At 44.0% G+C, this 27,982-nt stretch overlaps 1 protein-coding gene across 2 annotated transcripts in view; it reads left to right on the top strand.

The window, feature by feature from the left end:
* The first annotated feature begins 15,216 nt into the window (after positions 1-15,216).
* The window catches only part of TAFA1 (TAFA chemokine like family member 1), a 346,494-nt gene continuing 333,728 nt past the window's right edge, over positions 15,217-27,982 (top strand). The window contains exons 1-2 of one of the 2 annotated variants that reach the window (XM_028719444.2): positions 15,217-16,100; positions 18,674-18,794. In XM_028719444.2, the coding sequence (XP_028575277.1) occupies positions 18,683-18,794 (112 nt within the window). In that variant the 5' untranslated portion in view covers positions 15,217-16,100; positions 18,674-18,682. The remainder of the gene's footprint in view (positions 16,101-18,673; positions 18,795-27,982) is intronic. The other variant, XM_028719443.2, reaches the window with a different exon arrangement.

Genomic DNA, 27,982 nt, shown 5'->3' with positions numbered 1-27,982 from the left:
ACTTTGCTGGAAAGAGGAGTGTGCTTTGCTAGCAGTATTAAATCGTGAGGTTCAGTTCACAACATGTTCCTGCCGCTTGCCCAGCCAGCTGCCATGCCAGAAGCCTTTTCCAGTTTGCTATCAAACCAATAGCCTTACATGAGCAGAGAACTTGAAAGGGAGCCAGCACATTAACACATCCACCCTGCCTCAGTGTTGCAGGGATAAAGGGCTCAGCCACAGCCAAAACAGGACATGGGTCAGTCTGTACTTCCGAAAGCTTTGGCCCAGATGTGGCAAGCCTTGTCCAACCCGCCTCTTTTTTATTTGTCTATCTTTCAGAGCCTCCCCCCTCCCAAAAGCTTTTCCAAACTAACGCCTAGGAAGAGACAGAGGCATAGGAAGGTCAGGTGGTGTGGAAAATTTCTTGTCACCCCCCCCCCCCAATTGATTATTATTTTTTGCCTGCAAAAATGGTTTTACGTTACAGTGGTACCTCAGGTTACAGACGCTTCAGGTTACAGACTCCCCTAACCCAGAAATAGTACCTCGGGTTAAGAACTTTGCTTCAGGATGAGAACAGAAATCGTGCTCCAGCGGCGTGGCAGCAGCAGGAGGCCCCATTAGCTAAAGTGGTGCTTCAGGTTAAGAACAGTTTCAGGTTAAGAACGGACCTCCAGAATGCATTAAGTTTGTAACCAGAGGTACCACTGTATTTCATATTTTCTTACAAAGGAATGTGGAATCTGGGCCTCTGATAACAATTAGGCGACTATGGACAGATACTTAAATCTACAGGATGGATTGTGTTTTGGCTTGTGTCGTTTTATTTATATTTATTGTTTATTTATTTAATAAAATTCGTTTTAAAAAACCTGCGAAGTGGTTTGCCAAAACAAAAAACCAAAGAACACCACAGCAGTAAAATCAAGAAAAATCAGCTGCGTGCAGGGGGTGGGGCGAAGGCAAGGCAAGGCCTAGTCTCATTTTCTTCACATAGGCCAACTTTCCAGGACCCGGGAAGCCCAGCGGAGGCTAAGGCAGTAGGGTGGTTCATAAAAAACTGTTTGTTTGAAAATGCCTGCTCCAAAGCTCTTATCTTACTAAACTAGGGATTGTATAGCTATATCTGAAATTTCATGCATATCTGTTAATATCTTGACCCTGCTTCACTGAATTGAAATTTCAGCCTTCACGTCATAGGAAAATGGCCAAGTAAACAGCTATTTCCATGGAGGAGGGTCAAGATATTAACTGATATGCATGAAATTTCATATATAGATATATAATCCCTAGTGTAGTAAGCTAAGGCCTTCGGAGCAGGTATTTTTAAAAAGTTTTTTTATGAACCGCCCTAGTAGGGCAGTAGTTGTTCCTTGATAATTTGTGACCCCCCTCCATGATGGCACCTGGGGCGGCTGCCCCCCCCGACCCCCTTTCCTACGTCCCTGGGAAGAGACTCATCCCAGGACCTGAACCAATATGTGGTCTGTGGGATTGAGGGAGCCAGCTCTGTCAAAAATGTAGCTGTAAATTTTGATCAGCGATAGTCACCATTCTGATATTTTAAAAAATCCAGAAGGTAATATTTGTGTGCCAGCCATAATCATAAGGTATATATCATACAATCTCTCTCTCTCTCTCTCTCTCTCTCTCTCTCTGAAGGTAAGTTCACTGTGCTATGTGACTTACTGACAAAAACCAAAGATGCACACCTTTAAGACTTCGTATGAACATCTATCAAATTATTCAGAGAAAAATAGCCATGTTTTAGGGCACAGGAACCCACCTGAAGTTAAAGCATTGTTCCATCTTGCTCAACATTGTCTAGACTGGCTGGGAGCAGCTCTCTGGGATTTCAGACGAGCATCTTTGCTAGTTCTACATGCAGACACCAGGGGCTGAACCTGGGACTGTTTACATGAAAAGAATGTGCTCTACCACTGATCCGCAAGCCTTCAAATTCAAAATGGCAGTTCCTCATGTTCTACATTGCATTAACCAAACACACAAAACTAAGTCATTTTAGATCACTTGTGAAAGCATCGTCTAAAACAGGTATCCCCAACCTTCGGCCCTCCAGATGTTTTGGACTACAATTCCCATCATCCCTAACCACTGGTCCTGTTAGCTAGGGATCATGGGAGTTGTAGGCCAAAACATCTGGAGGACCGCAATTTGGGGATGCCTGGTCTAAAATATCAGGCATGCTGCCCTTCGGTGTTGTAGCACTTGGTCGTGTTATACGTTGTTAGCTCTGTGGGTTCATGTAGTTTTTTAAAATCATGCTCAAGGAACCCTAAAAACAGCTGTGTTGTCATTCAGCTGCTGTCAGGGTGCTGTCAGCGGCTCCTGGCTTTTTGCCCAGGGAAGTATAAAGACAAGGAAAAGTTTCTTACTGTCCTTTTTTATTTCAAACTTTACAGAGAGAGGCTATAGAAACCAGCCTCTTGGATAATGGCGTTGTGCTGAGTGAATCCCCCCCCCCATCTCTCCCACTTCCTCATTCATCATCATCATCATCATCTCCACTACAGGAGGCACTAAGTGCCCTCTGTCTTTGAGCTCTTTGCTCTCCTACTTTTAGGGCATGCCAGGTTCTGGGAGATGCTGGGTCTGGAATGCTTTCTAGTGACAATGTGTCAGCCAGCTGCTGCTCCAGTTCTGCCAGCTTCTCTTCACTCATTATTTCCCAACTTTCCCCCCTGATCTGCCTCTGAGCTGTGACCTCCCGCAAACCCCTGTTGTGTACTGTCTTCATCTTCCTCCTCCCTGGAAGGGTCAGGATGGGGAGGCGGTCTCCACCACGCCTCCTCCTCTGCCCAGCCCCTGATACTTGCACTTAAAATCTTCATGGAAATCTTCATGAGCACAGTTGCTGCTGTAACAGTGGTCCAGTGCCAAGCTGTGTCGTTTGTGTTGGATTTTGGGGTCAACTAATAATCACGTCTGGATATGTCAAGGGACATCATTCTAAGGGTTTGCAGCAGAAAATTTTGTCTGAGGTTTGGAGAGGTCACCGGATTGTGGGGTTCACAGCAAACACACTTTTGCCACCCACTAGCACTGCCAGCCCTCCATCAGATATGCCTGGCTGGTTTTCTGAAACAGTAAGAGATACAGTATATTTAACCCTGAGTTAGATGTCAACTGGAACTGTGGTGAATGCTGTTGTGCGCAGGTCTTGCTTGTGGGCTTCCCATAGGCATCTGGTTGGCCACTGTGAGAACATAATGCTGGACCAGAGGGGCCATTGGCCGGATCCAGTAGGGCTCTCACATTCTTATTCCTCAGAAATAGCTACTGCAACAATAGTGAACATTGTCAGGTATCCTCAAAAAAGAGTTATTTGCACCAGATTTGTCTATGGGCACTGAAAGCAGCAAAGTTTGTTTTCCACTTTTCCTTCTTCAACTTGACATTTTTCTCTGTGAGAGCTTTCAGAGGTCTTTGGCTGAACGGAATGTGTTAAGTAGTAATAGCTCATGTTTACAATCCAGTTTATTAATTTTACTTGGCTTCACATTACCCTAACACCACTCGGGTGCTTGATATATAAGGCATGTTTTGGCACAAATAAGCCCGTTCGTTCAAAGTTGCTATTAACTTTTGTGACTGAAATTCCGTAAACAATTTCATAAATCTCGTAGAAAAATCCAGCCAAATTCCAAACAAATCAGCCCACACTCTGTTAAGCACTGGCAATAAATCCTCGCTTGATCACCACAGACCGTTTACATTTGCCTCGGGGCCCAAAACATTATGAGAAGAAATTATTTTGCTGTTCCGCGGTGTCTAACTGTCACAGAATTAAAGTGTTTTGTGAATTTAATTGTAAAGACTTCACTTTAACATACTTCATCTTCCTCGAGGCAAATGGTAGGAGGTATTGTGTGGTCCTGAAAACACACCACACTTTTAAATTGCTCTGGACAGAAGTTGAAAAATGCAAATGTCTCGAAGAGATTAATCTATGCAAGAAGCATGGGATTTTAAAGTGGCCTACTTACAGAGGCCATTGCAGTATACCAACCAAACAGCATATCTACCTGCTGCATATATAATTGTTGTGCACAAAATGTGCTTTATAGTCTCTGTTGTGTGAAGCTGCTCTTAAGCAACTCACATTTTAGTTCTCTTGCACAGAGAAATCATATGAGGAAATATTAGCAGCCTACAGCACTGGACAGATTATAAAAGCATTTTCACATGAATCCAGCGTGGACCTGATAATAGTTAGTTTCTTAAGGCTAGAGTGGGATAGAAATCTTTTTAAAAGAGACCAGATTAATAAATTGCATTGTGGTTTGTTCTTTTGCGCCAAGGCTGGGGAACCAATAGCCCTCCAGGTGCTGAGGAACTTCAAGTCCCATCACCATAGCTGTCAACCTTTTATTGCGAGGAATCCTATTTGGAATAAGGGAATTTCCTTTTAAAAGGGGAAAATGTTGACATCTATGCCCATCACCCCCAGCCAACCTGGAGAAGGGAGAGGGATGATGGCCGTTATATTCCAACAACATCTGGAGAGCCACCCTTGTCTAATGCAGTTGTGTAAACATGTACATGGAACTTATCCCTAGCGGCATATGTTGAGCCTCTTGATGTTGGGAATACTTGGAACCATTGCACATTTCCAAGCCGTTTCCGACAGACAATGCTCCTTTGAGCATTTGCATAGGTGTCAGAATGTTTGCTTTTCAATTTCAGTTCTCCTCAGCACATGCCATCTTTCTGGGCTGCCATCTGCTCATCACACACACAGCCACCCGAAGGAGGATGCTGAAGTGTTACAGAACTGGGCCTGTTTTTCAGCTTCCGGAACTGTTTTTTTTTGGGGGGGGGGGGCATGATCAATCTCAAGATGCTGCTCTAGACACTTCTAAGTTCTTGGCAGAAAGTGTTGTGAAACCGGGTGTACAGTGCAACTCCACCTGCCTCAAAATTGCATGATTTATGGGAAATGTTTCATCTCTTCCCCGCAAAATATATATAAATATATTCAGCTGTTTGGCCCCAACAATAACCTCCAAATTTACTTTGAGGTTTTGTTTTCACTGAAAGTCATCAGTATATCTAGCTCTTAACTGGTTAACTTCTTTTTCAGAGCTGAAGAAATATAAAAAATCAAATATCTCTAGCCCACCCAATGGGTTCCCAGGTATGACACAAGACCTTGCCATGATTCATAAGCTGGGAACCCCTTGGGTGGGTAGGGAACCATATTCTGAAAGAGAAAGGGCTTTTGTCCCCCTACAAAACATAGACATAACATCATATGTCTATTTTTAGTTAAAGGTTGAGATAGCAGCAGCTCCAGTGCCATGGGTGATGATAGTAATCTCAACCTTCAAATGGAAGATTGATGCTCCCTTAGAGCAGGCGTTACCCACCTTCCACTTTCCCCACAGTTTTCCTCCGTACATAGATGTGGAGCCTGATGCTGGTAAATGACAGCATGGGTTAATCATAAGAACCTAAGAAAACCCCTGCTGGATTGGTCAAAAGGCCCATCTCATCAAATACTCTGTTCTCACGGTGACCAATGAAATGCTCATGAGAAACATGCAAGTAGAACCCAAGCACAACGACCTGTTCCCAACATAAGAGGCAGAACACAGCCACTGTTGCTAGTAGCCATTGAAAGCTTTATCCTACTATGAGTAGTTCACAGCAGAAGCGTCCATTGTGGAAGCAGGCAGCAGGACGCGGCGGTTTAAAGACTGGGACTGGGACTAGCAAGCTAACACAACACCCCAGCAGTGGGGATACGAACACTGGGATATCAGGAAAGAAGGCTGGTTATAACCATTGAGAGCAAGTAAGGAGTTCAGTAATCAAGTCTGGAGCATGCACCAAGAACAGCTACTCCTAGTCTGGTTTGAGAAACATTGTGCAGGTGCAAAAAGTGGGACATTAGCTCAAAATGCCTCCCATTATGCGTTAAGAACAGGGCTCAAGTTTGATGGCAAGGGTGTCTTAACTACTAATACTAAAAAAAAGTATTCCAAGCAGTGACAACATGTGTTGTCCACCCATTAGTCACAAACATTGTCAGCATCTCTCACTTTACCCTGGTAGCACTTCCATTTATGAGCAAACATTTTCTTTGCCGAACCATCACGAGTGCAACTCAAAGTCTCAATTGATGCTCTGCCGTACCGAAAGCATCCTCTGAATGGCCACTTTTCATAATGGAAATTGCACACATGGCAATATATCCATCAACGGTGGCTGGCATCCACCGTCCTCATGCAACTTTTATGTTGATTATATAAATTATGTGTTAATGAAATGCAGATTGGCTGTCGAAATCCAGTTCATTATGGTATGTTTCCAGTATGGCCCTCGGCAAGAACAGGCTGTTGCGTTGTTTTAGGGAGAGATCGAAAGAGGCACGAAGCCACACACACACACACACACACACACACACACACACAGGAGCAGGCGACTCAGCATCTGATTACTGAGCTTCGAAGGGCTCAATGGGCCTTAAGTCTGGTAAATGAATGAGATTTAAATCAGAAGCAAAAAGGCGGCCAAAAGTTTGTGCAAAACATCTACCAGGCCCATCCTGGTGCACAAAGTTTGCAGATCCCATAACCAATTGGAGAAGAGATTCAATGTTCTTAACCCATTCAGCTTCTTTGCTCAAACTGGCAGCTCAACCTGCTGCTGATTCTATTTCAGTACTTGGCATTCAGCACTGGCATTTCTAAGAGTTGGTTTCCTTTTGCTTTCGTTTGGAAGAATTTCTGCACAGGAAAATCTCAGTTTCAGCAAGCATATCTGACTAAGTTTTGTGATATGAAATCTGTCCACAGGAAACCAGAGACTTTATGACTTGCCATTCGAAAATTGGTCAAATTGGCGTTGTTATTTAATAGATATAAAATTACAACTACAAACTGCAAATAAATGGTTAAGTATGTCAGTCTACATATCCTCCAGCATTTCTCTGATGAAAATAGGGATGTCCTATTCCATCATCATTATCATCATCATCATTTATACCCCACACATCTGACTGCATTGCCCCAGCCACTCTGGGCAGCTTCCAAATTATATAAATTTTTTTAAAAGCATTAAACATTTAAAAACTTCCCCATACAGGGCTGCCTTCAGGTGTCTTCTAAAGGTTGGATAGTTACTTATCTCCTTGGTTCGGGGGTCGCATATCTCCATACCCACCAACATTTCTCCAATGAAAATGGGGATGTCCTAAGGAAAAGCAGGAAATTCCAGGATCAAATCAGTAACAGGGAAATCCAGGACTGTCCCTGGAAAACAGGGACACTTGAATGGTCTGAGTCTACCGTAAAGGTGCTCACACCTTGTCCAGGTCCCAGAGTCAGCAACAGAGAATTAGCATCAGTTGCCTGGGAACCGGCAGGCTTCACCTTTTCTGTGTTTTGGCCAACGGTCAGGAGGAATTCAGAGCAGGTTGTATACAATCACCATGGGGCCAGTAGACCCTGAAAGTGCTGGAACAGTGTTTCCAAGACCTGCAGTCAGGGTCTGCCCAAGTCATTTTGAGGCAAACCACAAAATGACAGGCCTCACCTGCCGGAGAAGAAGGAATGAGTGAAGATCTACATGGGGAACAAGTAGGGAATAAAGATCTACATTGGAAACAAGGAGGTGAGTGAAGATCTACATCAGGGAAAAGCAGGGAATCAAATCAACCATACCCAACTGTTGGAGTGGGAATCAAAGGCCGTGGGCGACAGGAGGAAGTGGCCCACTCTGAATCATGCTGGTTGGATGCAGAGGAAATTAACTATGCACTGTGTGAATAAGTAATTTATTTTGTTTGTCGTGAATCTTCTAACATTTAGCTTTATTGAGTGTTCCCGGAGTTCTTTTTCTTTGGGCGTCAGTTTCGAAACTCCTTGTCCAACATTCAACTTTCTGTGCCTTGTGCACTGATCCATCAAAGGGACCGAGAGACTCTGAGCCACCTCCCTAGGTACCACTTTCCCCAAGACCCAGAGACTGGTCACCTTTGTTAGTCGTTCTTTGTAGCTTTCGCCAGGATGTGGCTGTACATCATTGCCAGCTGTATGCAAGTTATTGATGGCTTCTGCATTGTACTCTATTTATTGTTTAAAAATAAACTTTAGGTATAAACTTCCTTGACAAATAAATCAAGACTTACTTCTGTATACACATCCTTTTTTTTCTCTCTCCTCCCGTCCTAAAAAAAGGGGAAGAATATTTTTGTATCTGGATTTCGTGAGTCATGACTTGATCTCAGTTTTTAAAACAAAGTTTATGCTAGGCCAAGGACAAAAAGTTTAGCTTCCCCTACTCCTACCCATTTTAGTTACATATCAGCAGATGTTCAAGGATTATGCAAAAGGTGTCAAGGAGATGGAAATGACTGTAGCATCCTACAGACCAAGTCATAGGGTTGGGGAGGGAGCTATAGAATTGTCGAGTTGGAAGAGACCCCCAAGGGCATCTCAACTACAGCATCCATGGATGATGGCCATATAATCTCTGCTTAAAAGCCTCCAATGAAGGAGAGTCCACAATCTTCTAGGGAATTTGTTTCAGTGTCAAACAGCTCTTACTGCCAGAAAGTTCTTCTTGGTGTTTAGTTGGAATCTTCTTTCTTGCAATTTGAATCCATTGGTTCGAGTCCTACCCTCCAGAGCAGGAGAAAACATGCTGCTCTTTAAACATTCATTGGTTTTTAAACATCCAGGTCTTTAAACATTCATCGGTTTCAGTATGAGAGAATTGAACGTGTACTCTTATCCCATCCATTGAAATACAAAGGGTTTTCTGGATCATGCCCACCACACTAGTCTCTTAATCTCTGCACACACACCCTGGAGAACGGTGATCACAAAGGTTGTGTTTTGGATGAATGTGGGGGGTAAGTGGTGCTGTCTCAGATTGAACCCATGGAACAGCTAGGAAGAAGAGTTGTACTTCAGAAGTGGTTATTAGGATTGATGGAGTTCTGGAGTTGTATCTACTTGCACAACAGGATTTCCCTTCCTCTCTCCTCGTGAAGCCTCTTCCAAAAGCAGCTCCAGAGGTCCCTCAATTGACTTCTTCTCTGTTTTTCCAGCTGACAGGACTAAAACCAAAATGGCCGCCATCCTCTCACGGGGAAAAACAGGAAGCCCCAGTTTTTCTGGGACACTTGAGGGGCATTCACAATGTCTCATAGCCATCAATTGCCTTCTCCTCCATGCTGCCTGCACTGTGTAACCCACTGTTTTCTGCCTCCTTCCCTCTCCCTACTGCCCTGAGCCTGTGGCATAGATCTGGAACCAGAGAGAAACCTGCCCTGACACGCCTGCCAGCATGAAGTCAGCCTGGGGATATCCCCAGAGAGCAATGGAGCCAGCTGCACTTAGATACAGAAGAAACCTTTGATGCTCCCATGCAGACACAGAAATACGCAGCAGGCAGCAAGGAGACAGTGGAGTCCAGAGTCTCCCCTATTCCTTTCAGAGCCGCTGCCCTGCCATCTCACCCTCATTGACCTGACTTAAACTACTGGCGTGGTTCCTGGTTTGTCTCTGAGAAAGCTTTTGCTGCATTTTGCAAATCAGACAATTATTTCCCAGACTCTCCATTTTGTGAGGAAGGATTTCTCTCTTTTTAAATTTTGTATGGCTTCCAGAGACTCTCTCTTCCCCCTTTACTCCTCATGCAACACACACACACACACACACACACACACACACACACACACACACTTGAAGCCTTTCTTATTCAAACTCATTCTGGTTTTCATCGCCCTGAATTTGGCACAGGGGCTCAATCTGCCGTAGACAAGCTTGCCTTTACTGCTGGCAGAAACTGCTGACTTATAAACCGAGCGGGCCGAGGGAGCCCACCGAGGTGCTGCTCTGAGCTCATTTGCAGCTGCAGGTAACAGTCCTGTGTCTGTCTAGTGGGATCCTGGGGAGATGAGCTTTTTCCTCTGCATCGTAGTTCTTAAAATTGGCAGAAGCAATATTGAGGCAGGTGCGGGTTGAAGACGCACAAGAGTATATCCGCCAAGGACTCTTTTGTTCCTCTCAATGAGGTCAAGAACCAGGGCAGGGAAGAGATTAAGGAAGCAACCCTGTCTGTTGAATATTCCCTCCCCATTACTCAAAGCAACATGCCCCATGCTTCCTAAGCAACAGCCCTGCACAGTGGCAGCATCTGTCTGGGGTCATAGAGTGGCGTGACTTGCATTGTACATCGAGGGAGCAGGATTTGGCTGAGCGACAGCGAGATTGTACCTTACAGAAATCTGTGGCTTGCAAAAGCTGGCAGTGCCTCCGTCACCAAAGTATTAAACCACCCATGGCCTGATCTTTTTCTTGGCCTTCCTGATTCGCTGTCCTGCTCCTGGCATCCACTGCCACATCCCCTCCATCTATCAAGAACATCTCCACAGCCTTCATCTGGCCTTCCTCTGTGGCAAGGTTGCTCCCCAAGGTACCCTTGAATGTTGTAAGTCTTGCGTCTTTCTATATGCTGTGACATTTAGCTTAACTCTGGGGCTATCCTCAGCCTGTTTGGAAACTTGAATCGGAAGGGTGCTGCCTTCATTGGTTTGCAACGTTTGAAACACAGTGTTTAAGCTTCCACCTACCTGGGCATTATGCCGGTCAGAAGAGAAAATTTGTGATGCATATTCTTCTTCTGCTCTTCCATTTCACCATCTAGGAGCTGATGGGTGCCTTTCTGAAGTGGGGGGCTTGCTTGTAGTTTTTTTTTGGGGGGGTGAGGGAGAAATTTGATGCTGTTCTCATTTAAAGGCGAATCTGCCAAACCTTTTCTTTTCCAGACAATATGCAAATCGGAACATGGCCATTCTTCGAAATTTACACTTCTCCGAATTTTGCAATACAGTTCTCCTGCCCATTAATATGTACCACAAAAGAGGCATATATTAAAGTTTGCACAAAAATGCACTGCGTTTATGGAAATTTCTTGTAACAAGGCAGTGCAATTTTGTGCAAACTTTAATACAGGCCTCTTTCTTGGTATATATTGCTTGTCAAATTGTCATACCTGCATACAAAAATAGGTTTATTAGGAGAAAATAGCATTAAAATCGCATTAAAATGTTGACAAATTTGCATGAGGACTTAAAAAACAAACACCACATACAAAAAAATTGTTGTGGAGTTTTGGAGAGCTGGATTTAAGATTGGAAAAGTGAGAAAATCTGGGAAGTGAAATTGAGAGATTTGCCCATCCCCATGTGTAGCCCCTGTGGTTCCCCACGCATTAATCTAGAACCTGGAAGGTGGAATTCAGCATCATGCTAATCCAATTGCTCCACTAACACAAGCATTTCTTCTCCCTGCATTATGCTCTGTGGGTTCTCCTGACCCTTCCAGAACTGATTGGGGGCACAGGGGTGCCTGTGGAGCAGGGAAGGAAGAAAGCCCTGTTGCACTAGCAGGGACCTGTGCTGGCTTCCGCTAGTGCAACTAATTTAATTGAACCCAGCCCTGATTTTCCAGGGTTCAAGATCACATGGGGAACTTACAGAGGTAGAAACAGCCTCCGAACCTCAGCTAGCTACTCTTTGACTCATGGGAGGCAATGGGGATGGGCAGGAGCAAAGCAAGCTCAAAGCCACTCTCCCCACTCACATGCATTATTTCCACAATAGCCTCTTTCTACAAGGCTATGTATCAAAAACGAGCTTTCAGTACTTTTGTAAGCTGTTTCAAGCTTTGAGGTTTCTTAGAAAAACAAACAAACATAGCATGGGCATAGATAAGGGGAGGCAGGGGAGCAGCTGCCTCCCTTAAATCCTCAAAAAGTATTGAAAACCATTACAAATACTTAATTACATGAGGTTCTGCCCCCCCATAGCAGAAACCTGCCCCCCAACAAAAGCCCGCCCCTGTATAATGTCCTCTTTTGGGGGGATTTTTACCTGTGATCTCCCCCCAAAAGCTGAACAACTTTTTGGGCGATCTTTCAAAAAATGCTGAACAACTTTTTGTCCCCCCCCCCAGCAAAAATCTTGGCTACACCCATGAGTGGTGGGGAGATATATACAGTGGTACCTCAGGTTAAGAACTTAATTCATTCTGGAGGTCCATTCTTAACCTGGAACTGTTCTTAACCGGAAGCACCACTTTAGCTAACGGGGCCTCCCGCTGCCGCTGCCCGATTTCTGTTCTCATCCTGAAGCAAAGTTCTTAACCCAAGGTACTATTTCTGGGTTAGCGGAGTCTGTAACCTGAAGCGTCTGTAACCCGAGGTACCCCTGTATATATCCATGGCCCGCACCTTGATATTAAATAAAATGATGAGGGTTTGAGATGCATTGGAGCCTTGGCTTCCACACAGCAGTTGCTGGACCGGATTCAGCAGATACATTTGTTGATTCTGGAGCTGTACTATTGAACTTCACTGCCTCAAAGACCAAAGTCAGTCTCGGGCGATGGGAGGGAAGAACTGTCTCAGTCTCTTTATATCTATATTACACGATAAAATATAACAGTGCCAAAGGAGGCATTAAAAGCCATGGGAGAGACTGCACTGCATTCTCTTAATACTACTCTCTATGCTAGTCTCTGAATTTTAGCAAAGAAGCTTATTGGTGTGAGTGTAATTACTACAGGTTTGTTTGTCTGGTTTTTTTGGCACAATAATTTTAAGCATTTGAAACAAAAAGAACAGCAGACGGCCATTCATAAACTGCCTGCTCTAGAGTAGTTCCAGTCCAGGCTTCTGAGCAAGAATACTGTGGATGAAATTGTTTGTGGCTCGAGGCCAGCGTGAATGTTACTGTGAACTTGAACTTGTATTTTATTGTGTTGCCTGCAGTGTTGGCCACTGTAGCTATGCTTTTATGCGAAGAGCTTGGATTTATAGGAGATGATGCATCTTGATCCTTTTCCCCAGGTTTTAGTGCAAAGCAAACACCATTACTTTTAAGGACTTTCGCAAGGAAGCCCGTTCAGGACCCAATTGCCCGACCCCTCTCGTGTGTTTACTTGGATGCATGCTTTACTGAGATCAGTGGGGTTTGCTCTCAGGTGAGCGTGCCATAGGATTGCCTCTTCAATGTCGTTATTGTCAGGATAATATATGAGAAGAGGGGGAGGGAAATGAGTTCATTCCTGTAAATGACCACTTAAGTTGTTGGCAGCAAATAAATGGCTGCAATAAATTGTTCTTCATGTCAAGGCCTCATGTTAGGGTAGGATGCTGAGGAAGGGGAAGGGACTTTATTCTTTCCCAACACATCCTGCACTATTTCAGAATTAGAAAATCCTGTGTATATGATATGGCAAAATTAAGCACCCCCACTGATCCCCAACAAGGAAGAATTTGAATGCATACCCACTTGTCCCATTGCAATAAATTGGAAATAAAAGTGGTTCCTTTTGGCTGTCTTGCACTCTTGATTTTTATTTTTATTTTTTACTTATGGCAAAGGAGAATCATTTCGAAAGCACATTCATTCATGGGACCAGACTCCTTCATTCTCCCAGTTTCCCAGTTAGCTTTGCTTCCCTGCCTGCTGAATCTTACATGCTTAACCAGCATCAAATAATTTGGGGTTATTTTGTTTTTGTTTTGAAACCGTTTGAGTCAATTTGACATTCACATGCAAATGTTAGCACGCTTAGACAACTTTTGCAAATATCCCAAAACTCAAGAGACAAACCAACACCAAAATTCACAGCTGGGGAATACCTTTGTTGAAACCAACCCAAACAGCAAAGAAACTGTAGCAAGTCTTTGAGTATTTCAGAACTCTGCGTCAGGAAAGATGCTATACACAGCAGAGGCTGTCCTCCCCCCCCCCACTCCCTGATTTGTGTGGCTTCCTGATTGACAAAGAGCTCTGGAGAATCCAAAAGCTTGCCACCATTTTGTGGCACCTTAAGTTGACCTAATGAAGGCATTGCCCAGTTGTGACTAACTGACAAACAGCATCAACTGGTGTATGCTCATATGAATGCTGACAGTTGCTAACTTTTGGGCACGAACTGTATTTTAATTGTATTTACCCAAATACTAATTATTTACCCAAATACTGATTTAAAAACCCACTTTTCAGAGGTACCCAGGTGAATCACATTTAAGAGTTTTTTGGACATTCACTTTTTTAATTAAAAGTTTTCAGTGGGAGAATAATGTGAAAGGAAAGAAAGACGAAGAAAGGGGGGGATGTGATAAATAGAATGTATGACTATATAAGTAATCCAGTTATTCCAGTAAATGTAAAATTGTTAACAAGACGTTATACTTTTTATGAATGTATTCCCAATTTACATCTAAAAGCAATCTGTTCATATTTTGCTAGAGTTGCCATGTCTTCTATCGATTGATGGAAGGGGGTCATGGCATTATCTCTCCAGCAAATTAATACCAGTCTTTCAGCAGAAGTCAGAGTTTTTGGACATTCATGACAACTTAGAAGAAGAAGAAGAAGAGTTTGGATTTGATATCCCGCTTTATCACTACCCTAAGGAGTCTCAAAGCGGCTAACATTCTCCTTTCCCTTCCTCCCCCCACAACAAACACTCTGTGACATGAGTGGGGCTGAGAGACTTCAGAGAGGTGTGACTAGCCCAAGGTCACCCAGCAGCTGCATGTGGAGGAGCAGGGACGCGAACCCAGTTCACCAGATTACAAGACTACCGCTCTTAACCACTACACCACACTGGCTCTCTTAGGGAGGTAGAAAGTTTCCTTAGGCTGAGTCAGACCTTCAGTCTACCTAGCTCAGCTTTGCCTATAGGTGCCCCTCCCAGTCCTATGTGGGGATGCTGGGGATTCATCCTGGCCCTGTGAGCTACCACTGCCTTTTCCTTGCCGAGGTTGTAACCTTGTTAGTCTGTCGCAGGAAATAAGAGCCTTGCCTCCTTTAAAAGACTTAACAGGTTTCTAGCCCTCACGGACTAGACTAGAGTCTCCTTCATCTTCATCCGATGCTGGTGCAATCTATCCACCACAGGCAGGTTCCAGCACTCTCAAAAATATGCTTTTATGCCACAGCAAAACCCGTCTATCTTTTAAGATCCGCCAAAAACGAAAAAAAGAAAAAGGTTTGTTCGTGGAGTTTTTCAGAAGATGGTCAGCATTGCTAAGCGAAAATTCTGAGCCTTCCCTGCAATACCGACAAAGGCTCCGTATATATATGAATGACACCCCCGCATCTGATGACTATTTTGGGTACCCGCCTTTGCTTAAAGAAGAAGAAGAAGAAAAGTTGTCTTCCCACATTGGACTGTAGGTGCTTCCCTGCCCAATCTCGAGCGGATTCAAAACTCCTCCCTTCTCTTTGGTGGCGGTGGAGCAGGAGGAGGAGGAAGAAGAGAGACTTGCAGAGATTAGGGTGGCAGCCAGATTTAGGGACCCTCCCGGTGTTCCCAAACACCTTTCTTCCGCAGGCGTTCCAGGGGGAGGGCTGGGCTGGGCTGGGCAGGTGAGTCAGCTGGAGGCTCCCGTCTGCCAGAAGAGGGGCCGTGTCCCTTTAAAGACATGTGATACTTTCCCCCCAGCCGGGGGATGCATTGAAATAGATTCTTCAGTACTTACACCGCGCTGTATAGGCGATCTGCGCTTTTCCTACGTACATCTGCTCTTACTCCGCTCTGAGTGCATTGGAGAGAGAGAGATACATATATATAGGAAAGGGGAGAGAGGGTGGAGGTAAAAAAAGGAGAGAGAGGGGTGGGCTGACGTGTCATTAAACATCCACCGATCCTCCTCTCTAAGTGCCCTGGAAGCCTACGAATTATCTCAAGATCACTTGAAAGGTCTCATCGAGCAGAAGGTGTCGCTCCGAGATGATTTAAAGGTGAAAATGACAGGCTTTCCACCTCTCAAAGCTTGGCTACTTTTCTGACAGCCTGGGAGATAGAGAGAGAGAGAGACAGGGAGAGAGCGAGAGAGCCTAGATGTCTTCCTTACTCTTGGAATAGGATTGCCAACGAGGACACCGAGACACAAACCAATCCCCGGTTTCGTTTTCGTGCGTCCTCAAGAAAGGCTGCTGTCGAAGATTGCCGGGCGAAACTGCACGATCCCGTGTTGTGGTGCAGATGGATTTTTTGGGGGAAAGTGTCCAGTCTTTCCAATGAACGCGAACCGGGCACTGTGCTTTGGGTTGGAATCCTCAGGTAAGGACGGAGCTGCTCGGAGGACTTCTCGGGATCCTCCCGCCGAACGAATGTCAAATAAATATACCTTTATGTATCAGTAATAATAATAATAATAGTTGTTGTTGTTGTTATTCGGATGAGAGAGAGAGAGAGAGAGAGAGAGAGAGAGAGAGAGAGAGTGTCAGATCATCAAACCCAGGGAAGAAATGGAAATGTTGGCTCTGGAGAAAAGTTCATACCAATAATGTTGTTTGAAGATGGATGGTGAACGCTTGCGGGGGGGGGGGTGTTGAAAAGTCCTCACTCTAGAAATGCTGCCTGAAAAGAGAGAAAATGCGAAAAGATCAGCAGGAGAAGTTTTTCCCCCTGTCTTTCTCCGCTGTTTAAAAGACTACTCTGCTTGGAAGATCAGCCCCAGTGGAGGGGGAAACCTCTTTCCCCCTTTAAATGTATTTGCTGATTGCATCAGATGCACACACACACACACACACACACACACACACCATTCATATATATATATATATATATATATATATATATATATATATGCGCACACACACACACACACACACCCCAAACGAAGAGGGGGAGGGGCATCCATCTCTTTGAAATCCACCCAGAAGTGCATCTGTGAGGTGCTTGGAAGGGAAGGGCTGGCTGTGTGTGGTGCTTTTGTTGCTGAGGTTTAAGGAAATAAAAGAGGGGGGGGGGAGGAGGAAGGTAAGCCAAAAGTAAACAGCAGGGAGAAGGAAACAACTAATTATACATATATGTTGGGTGAGTACATCAGAAACACAGAGCAGAGAGTAAAAGGGCATCCCGCTGGTGAAAATTATGTTTTGCAATTTGGTTGTTAATTACGCTTCTCCTTTGGAGCTGGAAACTTGTGTTTGATCCATTCAGCTTCCTCCCTCCCCATTTCCCCCCTCAAAAAGAGCCTCTTACAAAGAACATGCCTAAAAATTCAAAAAAAAGAACAATGATGTCCATGTCTTGCACTTGACACTTGTACTCCGTGACTGATCTGCCACTGGCAGTGATTTCAATTGTTAACCAACCGTGAGGATACATCACTTCTGGGTTTTTTTTTAATACTCGTAAGCCCAACCTTCAAATGTGTGTGTGTGTGTATGAGTTGTTCTGCATGAGAGATAAAAGAGGTTTATTTGAGCTTGAATGTCTTTTCTCCCTTCCTCTGGGGAAAAAAAAGATGTTCATCTGATTGGATTATTAGATAGAAAATGCCATCTTGTCATTGGCTGACTAAGGAGCATGCCTGAAGTTTGATTAATTTGGCAATGTGGAATGCAGCAGAAGGTGTTGTTAAAAGAACTGGATGGAGCGCAGCTTAGCCAAGCCTTGGAAATCTGGCGATCCTTGAAGGCTTAGAGGAGAGGCTGTTAAACTTGTAAAGTTTACAAGGGGTGTGTGAGTGTGTGTGGAAATGTCCAGTGCCAGAGAGGTATCAAGTGATGGCATATGTCACCCTAGCAGAGAGAGATCTCTTGCTTTGGTAATGAGGATTCCTTTCTATTTTCGATACAAATTGATTTCTGAATAGATCAGTCCTCCGCCCTTCCTCCATTACTCAGGAAATTCAGTCTAGTCCTACAAGTTTTCTTTAGACGAGACACAAAAGAAAAGGAAGCTGTGTGTGTATGGACTGATAGAACAGAGTTCTGAGAAACAATTACTTTGCTTAGCAGACAACACTGCAATTAAAAATTAATGGCCTTAGAAGTTAAAAACGATGCAGCCCCTGCCGGAGAGAGATTAGACTTGCCAGATTGTCAAGGCAGAGCTTGCTTGAAATGTGTCTTGGCACTGGATGTCAAGTTACTATTTACAACGTGCTTTATGAAGTTTTGAGAGGGCTCATCTATATTAATCTCTCTGTGATTGCACAGGCACCTTAATGCTGTGAGATTTGGCAGTAGCATGTTCCAGCTACAACGCCCAGTTTTCCTGCTCCATTTCCATTGACTAGGAAGGCGTGAATGGCACCCTGCGATGGCACCCACTACGTCCCACGTTGTTGCTATTTTGCAGGATGGGTTCACTCTCAGAAATCTTGTACGCCCAAGTGATTTGCTTGCATGCTTTGCGCGCCCATATCACGAAACACAGTTACTCATTGGAGATATACTTGCCTAGAGTGTTTCTGATCACACCTTGAAAGTGCAATTAAAGAATGAAATGGAGCGTGGATTTCTTAGCTCCTGCCTTAAGACTGTCCCATGGAACTGACACGTCTGTCGTGACACGAGCTTTGGTAGGCTTAGACCTCCTCCATCATCTGCACCTTGGTTTCCTGTTAACCTTGGGCTTCTTTTAGCACTGCTTTCATTTATGCCCCTGAATTATTAAAAGTTAATCTCGAAGCAGGCAGCTTCCTTGCATTCCTTTGGACGCACTCCTTTGTCACATGACAACTGGCAGTCTGGAGGAAAGGGGGGGGAATTGAGGTGGGGAAACATCCCCCCCCCTCTACCTTCCTTCCAACATGGTCCAGATGCACATAGCATCCGAATGGAAGCAGAATGTGGATTCACTTGCAGTGGGTGCTAATTGTTGTCTACTATTTCCTTTAGAGAACGGCCATGGTCTCTGCAATGTCCTGGGTCCTGTATTTGTGGATAAGTGCCTGTGCCATGCTGCTCTGTCAGGGCTCACTTCACCACACCTTCCAGCAGCATCCTCTGCACAGACCAGGTAGGACCAGTTACAAGGATGCTGCTCTGTGCAGCCTCATGTGTGAGCCTATACTGTATATTGATGCAATGGGGATTAATCTGTTCCACCCCTGACATTCTACGAGCTGCTTCCTTGCATGACAATGAAATCAACCAAATATTTGCTCTCCTGCCGTGGAAAATCACAACCTATTTTTTTTGGGGGGGGAGGGGTGTGTGTTTCTGTCAGTTTCCTCAAATTGGCATGGGAAAGCTCTTTAGATTATACTGTAGATTCTTTTTACACTGTGTGGTAAGAGAATAAGATTTCTTTCTCCTGTGGAGAAATCATGCAGTTATATAACTTTGAGCACTTTTATTTCCTGTACATTTGCGAATTGAGGCACAAGTCTCCCCTCCCTGCAAGGAAAAGAAAAGACAGGGGGCCCAATGTTTGCATTCAGATGAGAAAAGGACAGATAATCACATGCCTATTTTAGTAACTTATTTTCTCTTACATCTGTGGATGGAGACAAAAAACTCAAAACACCCACCTACCAATAAGTATGCATTATGTTTACTGCCACATGCAGGGTGAATTCTAGAATGTGGGGAGACCCGCCTGGCAATGTTGCAGCACAATCTCAGCCCTTTTACTCAGAAGTATGTCCCCCCCCCCCCCGTATTCGGTGATGTTTATGCCCTGGTAAATGTGTTTAGGATTGCAACCTAAGCCATGCCTCCAGGAAGCCCCTTAATTCAAGCCTTATGTAACCACTTATTGTTCCTGGGATGGTTATGCCAAGTGTAAACGATGCTGTGACATGGCCTGCATTTTTGTCGAACGCTGCTATTTGTGATCGTGGTATGATAAGGCGAACGGTATTTCTGGTGGTAAAGCATGTCATGTTTCCAAGGATGCTCCATGGCTGAAAGGTGCAAAAAAAGAAAGAGGATTTTGGTGTCGGTAATAGAAATTGATTAAGGTAAGATTGCGTCTAAGGCATTGTGTCGCATTGACATTCCTCAGATGGAAATCAACAATGTAATATTTCAAAGCTGACCATTCATTTGGAACTTGCTTCATGGGCTTACTGTCCAGGAAATGACCCATGTGCATACAAAGCAATATGAGAAGGCTGATGAACTGTCCACTGCTCATAGGATGTGGTGAGCTTCCCACCCCCCTTTTCTCTCTCTTAGAGTTTCAAAGATGAAATGTGTGTAGTGATGATGGGTAATCATGCTCTGCAGATTTTGAGAATATCACTTTTGGCTCCAATAGATGTCAACGTCTTTATTCAATCTGATGTGGGTGAGGAAAAGGGTTCCTTTTTCTTCATAGCTGTCCTTCAGACCTGGAAGTAATAGCTTAAGAATCTTAGAAACAAAAGGGAAGGTTTGCCCAAAAGTATTGCGGTGAAATTGCTCATTGATAGCTTCCTCTAGATACAGCCCTTGAATCAGAGTTGCACAGGAGCACAGTTCTACTCTTATGTCTTATATACCCATGTCATTCTCTGTGTTGTGGATCTCCTATACATTTTGCTCTAGGGTGCGCAATCGATTGCTTCACTAACTGTCATTGTAATTGATTGGAGGCAGGTAGGACAACCGGTATGCATGTCTTCCTCTCAGAGCCATCAAGAGAAGGAAACAAAGCACCCACTGAAACAGAAAGGTGCCAGCTATCTGCCACCAATGGCAGCACAATGGATAAACAAGCCACTGTATGTATAAATAGTCAAAGGGAAAATGCAATCTCATTTTTGCACAATCAGTTGAAACAAGTGACATGATGAGAAAAAAAGAAAGGAAAGAGGGATAGACCTTCCGGTGGCTGGCAGCATTTGCCTAAGCTTGAAAAATCACCTCCTTTATGAAGCTAGAAGAGCACGGCATGGGGTGCATACAAAGTATTGGGAGAAATGGGAAATATGACATATCTTTCTCAGGGGCTGTGATACAGAGTGAAGGCTTTACAGCTGCCTCATCACCTGCTTAGGAACAGCAGAGCTTTCCCTCTTGCGAGACTTTCTGAGGCAGGCAGCCTGCACCCTACATGAGTAAGATTGATGGTCTTCTGAGCCCAGGCAGCCAATTTCAGTCTCTCAAGAAATAAGCCACTACGTTGACAGATGAGTGGAATTTGATGGAAATGCTCACCATTGATTCAGGTTGTTCCATGTCTGGATAGGAGAAGATACACTGAGAGTCCTTTAGGAAGACAGAGTTAGAGGTTCTTATGAGATTTCTTTTGTCACAATACAGAAATTCTATCATCTATCTATCTATCTATCTAATCTGTGAATTTGTCGTCTTATTTGAGAATGCAAGTGGTGGTGGTTGGGGAGTGTTGCACAACATGAAGAAAAAGGAAATGGAAATGTGTTAATGATGAAAATGAGCAGAGTTTTTAATATATTCAGCTGCAGTCCTCAAGCGATTGCTATTTTTCATATTTATATTATTAGGAATGCATCATTTACTTTGAGTTAGCCACTTTGAGTTAGCCACTGTTTAAGGAAGATTAAAACACTGCATCAAGGGGAGGGGGGGGGAGAAGAGTGAATAAAAACTGGAGAAGATGAATCGATGCATAATTTTCTAATTTCATACTGTTGTACTAGAAGGCCTTTTCTATTTTTAATAAGGTGAAAACACACACAACTGTAATTAATTGTCTAGCATACCTCCACCCCAACTATCACAATCTTCCAGCACTTTATGGCGGCTCAGTCCATAATTCTTGGGGGGGGGGGGTCTTTAATTTGTAAGAGGCCTTCCAAATAATTTTTAAAAGCTTGACAAGAGCGTGGGGAAATTAAGGAAGACAAGTCTCACTATGTCTTCCACCTCCTTGACTTGATAAATGGAAGATCTCCTTTAAAGACCACAGTGTGCAGCATTTTAAATATCACATGATTTAGTGGACTTAATCTATTGCTCTTGAATTTGGCTTTAAATAGAGCTGCACAGAGAAACCATTTCTCCAAGTGGATGGCTAGGTTGGTGATATTGAAACTAAGAACATGGGGAATATGGTGAGTTTAAATGTTTTTTTTGCTAGGTTTCAAAGTACAAAGACATGTGGCCCTTAAATAGGGAATCCCAGGGTGCCACTGACTGATGCCCTGCCAATGCTGTTCTGGTGTCACACATGTTTCTCTACAGCCATGACTGTCATGTGGAGTGTGATTTGATTTCCTTAACTATTGCCTTGTTTTGTGCTTGGACTAGTTTCTTCACCTTGATTGCTGCCCCTGCCTTGAAGCTATAAAAGCAAATGATTATGGGTTGTATCCAACCACGTTGTCCCGTCCAGACACTTCCCTCTCCAGCAGAACTTCCCTCTCCTCCCACCACGTGCATATGTTCAGGTAACCCCCCCCCCAACACTTGGGAGGAGATCTGGGGGTCGCATGGGGAGATGAGGAGGGACAGGAAGTTCTTTTGCTTAAGCTGAAGTCCTTGCACCAATGGGACACTTCGCTGGATGCAACTCAAAACTTTTTTTGGGGTGGTGTGGGGAGAGAGTATGGCAGCACAGGCGTTAACTGCCCCAGGACTGCGCCACTGTAAGGCATTTCTGACATCAATCATATGCTCTAGAACAGCAATGTCCAACCGGTCGACCGTGATCGACAGGTAGATCGTCAGGGTGCTCCCAGTTGATCGCAGGAGATAAAAAAGTGATTGGCTGGTTTCCTATGAGTGAGCATGCTGCGCTGTGCCCCTGGTGCTGTGTTCCATCACTGGCACAGTCACTGCTTAGAAAAGTTGAATGCTCTGCATCGGCGTCAGAGTGTGGGAAGGATAGAGGGCAGCAGAATTTTGTGCTAGTGATTTTATGCAATCTTCACCCCAAAAAGCTTAATAACTCTTCTCAGCCCCCCTAAAAGAAGCTTAACAACTTGTGCCAGCCCTTCCTAAAAGAAAGCTCCACAATGCTGGTCATTATTTCCCCCCAAAAGCTCAAGAACTCTGGCCTCTCCCCCCTCCCCCCAAAAAAACTCAGCAGCTCTGGTCTCACCCCCTAAAGAAAGCTCAACAACAATGACAATTGTTAGATCAATGCCAGTTTTATTATACTCGGAGTAGATAGTCTCTAGAGAGTTGGATGTGCCTGCTCTAGAAGTTCCAGATTAGAATGTTACTAGTGATCTGAAAAGGGCCCCAAACAAATATGAACTCATGTGAATTGAGTTTTCTTGGGCATTCTTTGTCCAGGTGGCTATAGCATTTTCCTCTTTCTTGTCCTCTCCTGCACACCTGTGCCACTTAAGCATGGCATGGAGATGGAACACATCATAAAGGTCAATTTGGAAGGTGGTGCATTGTGATGTTCGATGCATTGTGATGTTCAACCAGTTGTTGTCGCATCATTTAAGAGTCCAGGAAGGGATAGAAACTGACTCTTTACAAGCTTGATATAAGCAATCCTAACAAGAACCGTGAGACATCCAGCATAGGCATCAATCTTACTATAAAATAGGTGTGTTTGATGAATTGAGTCTTTGTCATTTCTGAAATGAAGTGCCCCGATCCAAACCTCCCAAACTGATGTGAGGATTAGAATGTAGATCTCAATAGGGTTTTGCACTTTGAATGTTGTGGTGCGCTTATCAGTTAAACACACACACACACAATAATGTATCCAGAAATATAGGTTCTCAAGAGAAAATACGTTTTGAGAGAAACCATACATTTGACTATATAATGAAATGTGAGTTGTCAAGTGAAAATTGCATATTTATGCAGAAATGAGAAGAAATGGATTTAGGAGTGAACCCATTTGAAAGTAAGATAGGATGGAAATAGGCTGAGTCACCTGTAGGCTGTAGAGTGATAAACTTGGTGTGGTGATTGGGGGGGGGGTATAGCTTTGGTTGCTACTACATTATGTATTTTTGTGTTTTTATATTGTAAACCACCCTGTGATCCTTGGATGAAGGGTGGCAGAGAAATTTAATAAATAATAACAAGCAACATGAATAGAGCATACTCTAAAATCCCAACGCACAAGGTGAAACCTCCTGGTGCAATCGTGGGAATTCTCCACTTCACATACAGAATGTTCTCCTGGTTAAATAAGAGGCTGAAGATGGTTTGTGGAACTGATTTGGACTGTGTGAATTAGCTCTTACAATTAAGTGCAACATATTTGCATTTTTGTATTGTTTATGTATTGCATTTTAGTCACACATCAGAGTATTTGCAATTCAGGTTTCAACCCAATCCCTTCCAATGGCCTCTATTTACCAGAACCCATCTGAATATTCTGATGCCTGCTAAATCATTTCCCCATGTCTGTCTTGGGTTCCTCATGGATTAATTTCACAAATAGTTCATCTGAACTGCTAGAGAGGCTCTGCAGGTTTCAACCAACTCCTCCAGAGCCCTAGAAGGGAGTGGGTTGGATGCTTGAGAACACAAAGTTGCAAAACTGCAACGGACCCAGAGTCATTGTATTTTTAAATCATCATGGCTATACAAAGGCTTTCTAATACAGGGGGGAAAGGTGTGTGTGGAAAACGAGAATGATTCTGCTGAAGACATGTGCAATGCTACACAGCAAGCATGTAAAGCTTCAAGTAGAAAGGCAAATCTACAAGGAGTGACAACTACCAAGGGATGTTAGAAATAAAAGGGCAAGGAACATGAAGGGGAATGTGAGCCTGCTACTCACTAAAAATGAATAAACTAGGACAAATGACTTTAATTTCTTCGCTTCAGTCCCAAATAGAGTAACAAGACAGTTTTGAAGTATCACAAGGATAACATCTCAGAATCCAAATTTACCTTTAAACCTGACTATAGCTCCAAATTGTTCACCTGTGATGTCAAAAATACTGGTGTCCTGGCAGTGGGTACCAGGAGCAGAACTAAATCAGAGGGAGACCCTTGTCAGTTATTTTGTGGTGGGGGGGGGGAGAGAGATTGTGTGTATTGTGGATGGGGGAGCAATACATTAAGTTTGCATCATAAAATCTTAATGAAGACCTACCCAATTCATGTTTCCCAAACTGCTACATAAACAGCTATCCTTTGAAATTCACATTTCTCTGAATTTTGTGTACAAAGAAGCATGTCTTATGGGGAAATGACATTCAAAAATGCATTATATTGGGGAAAACAACTTTCTATACTGCACGTATTGGTAAAATCATGCACACAAAAATTGCAGATTAGGAGAAATTCCCCTCAAAGCGTGTACAAGTTTCCGTGCCGATTTAAAAAAATAAATAAATCACAAACACCTGCAGAAATCGGGGGGAAATTATGATGGCAAAGTGAGAAAGCAAAAGAAACCAAAACTGATGGATTTGTATGTCTCTAGTTTACATGACATATCGTCCAATTCACTCAGTGTGTGGTAAAGGCCACTTCGTTAGATGGCTTGAAAAAAGGAGATTGGAATATTCAACAAATATTCAACATTGGCTGGAGGCGACTTACAGCTTTGGAACCAGCATACGTCTGAATACGTCTGAATATCTGAATATTTATATCCCGCCCTCCCCAGCCGAAGCCGGGCTCAGGGCGGCTAACAACAATAAAACAGTACAAAAGTACAGCATAAAAGGCAAGACTATTCCTTTGTGATGTCCCTTTGAGCTTCCTTCAGACATCTGGTTGGTTCCTGTCGGAAGCAATGTAATGTTCTAGATGGATCTTTGATCTGCTCCAGCTAAGTCTGGAGCCAGGCCAAAATTGAGCAGGCCAAAATTGAATCAAAGGCAGAATCTGGTGACACCAGCAATCCTGGCCAGCTGCTGTGCTTGAAGTGGCTTATCAGGGTCCATCAGGTGACCCTACAGGTGCTGATGCCTCTTAGGCTCTTCCTCCCCATTTTCCTGGTCATGGGCTTATGTGACAGCATAACACAAAGCCATAGTTTAATAAGCTTAATAAACCATGGTTTAATAAAGGTAAAAGATAAAGGGACCCCTGATCATTAGGCCCAGTCGTGACCAACTCTGGGGTTGCGGCGCTCATCTTGCTTTACTGGTTGAGGGAGCTGGCGTACAGTTTCCGGGTCATGTGGCCAGCATGACTAAGCCACTTTTGGCAAACCAGAGCAGCGCACGGAAACGCCGTTTACCTTGACGTGCTTTCGAACTGCTAGGTTGGCAGGAGCAGGGACCGAACAACGGGAGCTCACCCCATTGCGGGGATTCGAACCGCCAACCTTCTGATCGGCAAGTCCTAGGCTCTGTGGTTTAGCCCACAACGCCACCTGCATCCTATACCGTGCATTAAAAGGGATCACTGGGTGTATTTCCTCTCAAGACACGTATAACTTCTTCCTTTTAGTTACCAGGATGGTTTGATCTTTTCTCCTCCTTCAGTTTTAGTGTTATGGTTTTTGCCCCCCCCCCTGCCCGTTTTTAATGTTTCCCTTTCCAGCCTGTCATGAAACTGAGATTCGCTAAGAGCAAGGTTTCTGCCTTCTTCTGGGATTTCACATCTTCCCCTAACTTCAAATGCTATAAACAGAGTCATTCTCTGGAGCCAAACTTAGTTTAGCATTAAAACAGTGCCGGAGACTCCTTAATGTGCTTTGGGCAGAGAGCTGCCGCACACTTGGGCTGCAGTGTACATCGGATCTACTTTTTTTGAGTTTTGTCCAGAGGGACCTTGGGGAGGAATGCGAGTAAAATAGTAAACAAAGTGGCAGCAGAGCATGGAGTACATTTTTGTGGCCTATAAACTGAGGGGGAAATGAAAAGGGTTAATGGGACACAGCTCTGGAGTATCCTTTCCAAGATTGAAATAAAGAGTTGTCTTCAACATAGCATGAAAGTGAACATCCCATCAGTGCAAGAATGGAACATTCTCTCACTCTCCTCTACCTGTGCACACCTGATATCTGTTCTGGGTTCCCTCCAACCCTCTAGAGCAGTTTGGGGGATGTTGTGGTGGGGAGAAAAGGAGAGAAATCCCAATGGTCTAGCACTAATCCTTGTACTCGAGCAAGAATACCACCCATAGTGTCCTAATGGGCTATCTATCCTCTGTATAAGGAAATGGGCTCTTCATTCCATACAGGAGAATATTGGGTGTGTGGTAAACCAGCCAATGCCCTAGATTCTCTTCCCAATGTTTCACCAGCTCAGCCTTTGCCAGCTCAGTGGGCACCAGATCTTGGACGGCAGTTCCCATCATCCCCAGCCAGCATGCACACTGATGGGAACTGTAGTGCAGCAACATCTGGAGAACACCAGGCTGGTGAAGGCTGCCTGCACTCCATCTTGCTTCTCTCCCCCTGCCATTTGCCGGATAATGGCTCCCCAGCTGCAGGGAACTCTTCCTCCATTCTACTTTCGGCAGAATCACTGAGTAGAGAAGGACATCTCATCTGGATGTGCAGCTGGGCTCCTAAACCAGTCAAATGTGGGAGTTTCCCCATATTTCCCAACGATGTTAGAATATAGTTAACTTAGGGTTAGGTCCAATGGACAGCAGTCAAACCACCAACCTTGGAGTCATCGGCACCATGCTCTAACCAGTCAGGCATGCTTTCTTAGTGTCAGATTGAATTCCTATACTAAAGACTTAAATTCAGATGTAATTATCCCAATCTGATGTTTTATTAGACCAGTAATGAGCCACACATCTGTGCAGTTCCTTCCTTCCTTCCCCTCACACATCCAGTTTCAGTAACTATTTCCTAGTTTCCTGTGCCATCTTCTGGGAAACTATGGTTTGAGAGCTCCCTGCAAATCAGATGCAGGTCCAGCATCAGGATTGTGGCATCTGAACTTGGTCTTTAAGATACCTCTTGTTGTAACCTGGCTAAACTCTGGCCTCACAGGTCACTCTACTACTTGATTTGAGGGACAGATCAAGTTAATGAGATGGTGACATTCTAAACCTTGTGGCTCTCAATATCTCCTTGGTGGCCTTGACTACCGATGAAGTCAAGAAATAGCTTCCAGAAATTTACAGGGACAACAAAGGGTGGTGTACTTTATCAGAATTTGCAGAAGTAAATGCCTGGAGATGCTAACATTTTTAAATGCAGTTTGTTACTTGTAGTAAAACAATGAAGAATTTACCATTTCTTCAGTACCCCTCCAAAGAGGGTATGCTGCACCCACAAATATCCCACAATAGTAAGAATACCTAAAATAATAGATACGTAGATCATTGTATTCCTTCTGCACACTGTTCATGCTTAAAGATGTAAATAAAGTCTCTTCACTGAATATTTGTTGTTGTTGT

Source organism: Podarcis muralis, chromosome 2 (assembly GCF_964188315.1).
Source record: "Podarcis muralis chromosome 2, rPodMur119.hap1.1, whole genome shotgun sequence".
Classification (NCBI taxonomy): Eukaryota; Metazoa; Chordata; class Lepidosauria; order Squamata; family Lacertidae; genus Podarcis; species Podarcis muralis.
Note: the sequence above shows the minus strand (reverse complement) of the source record. Positions and strands in the feature narration are given on the sequence as shown.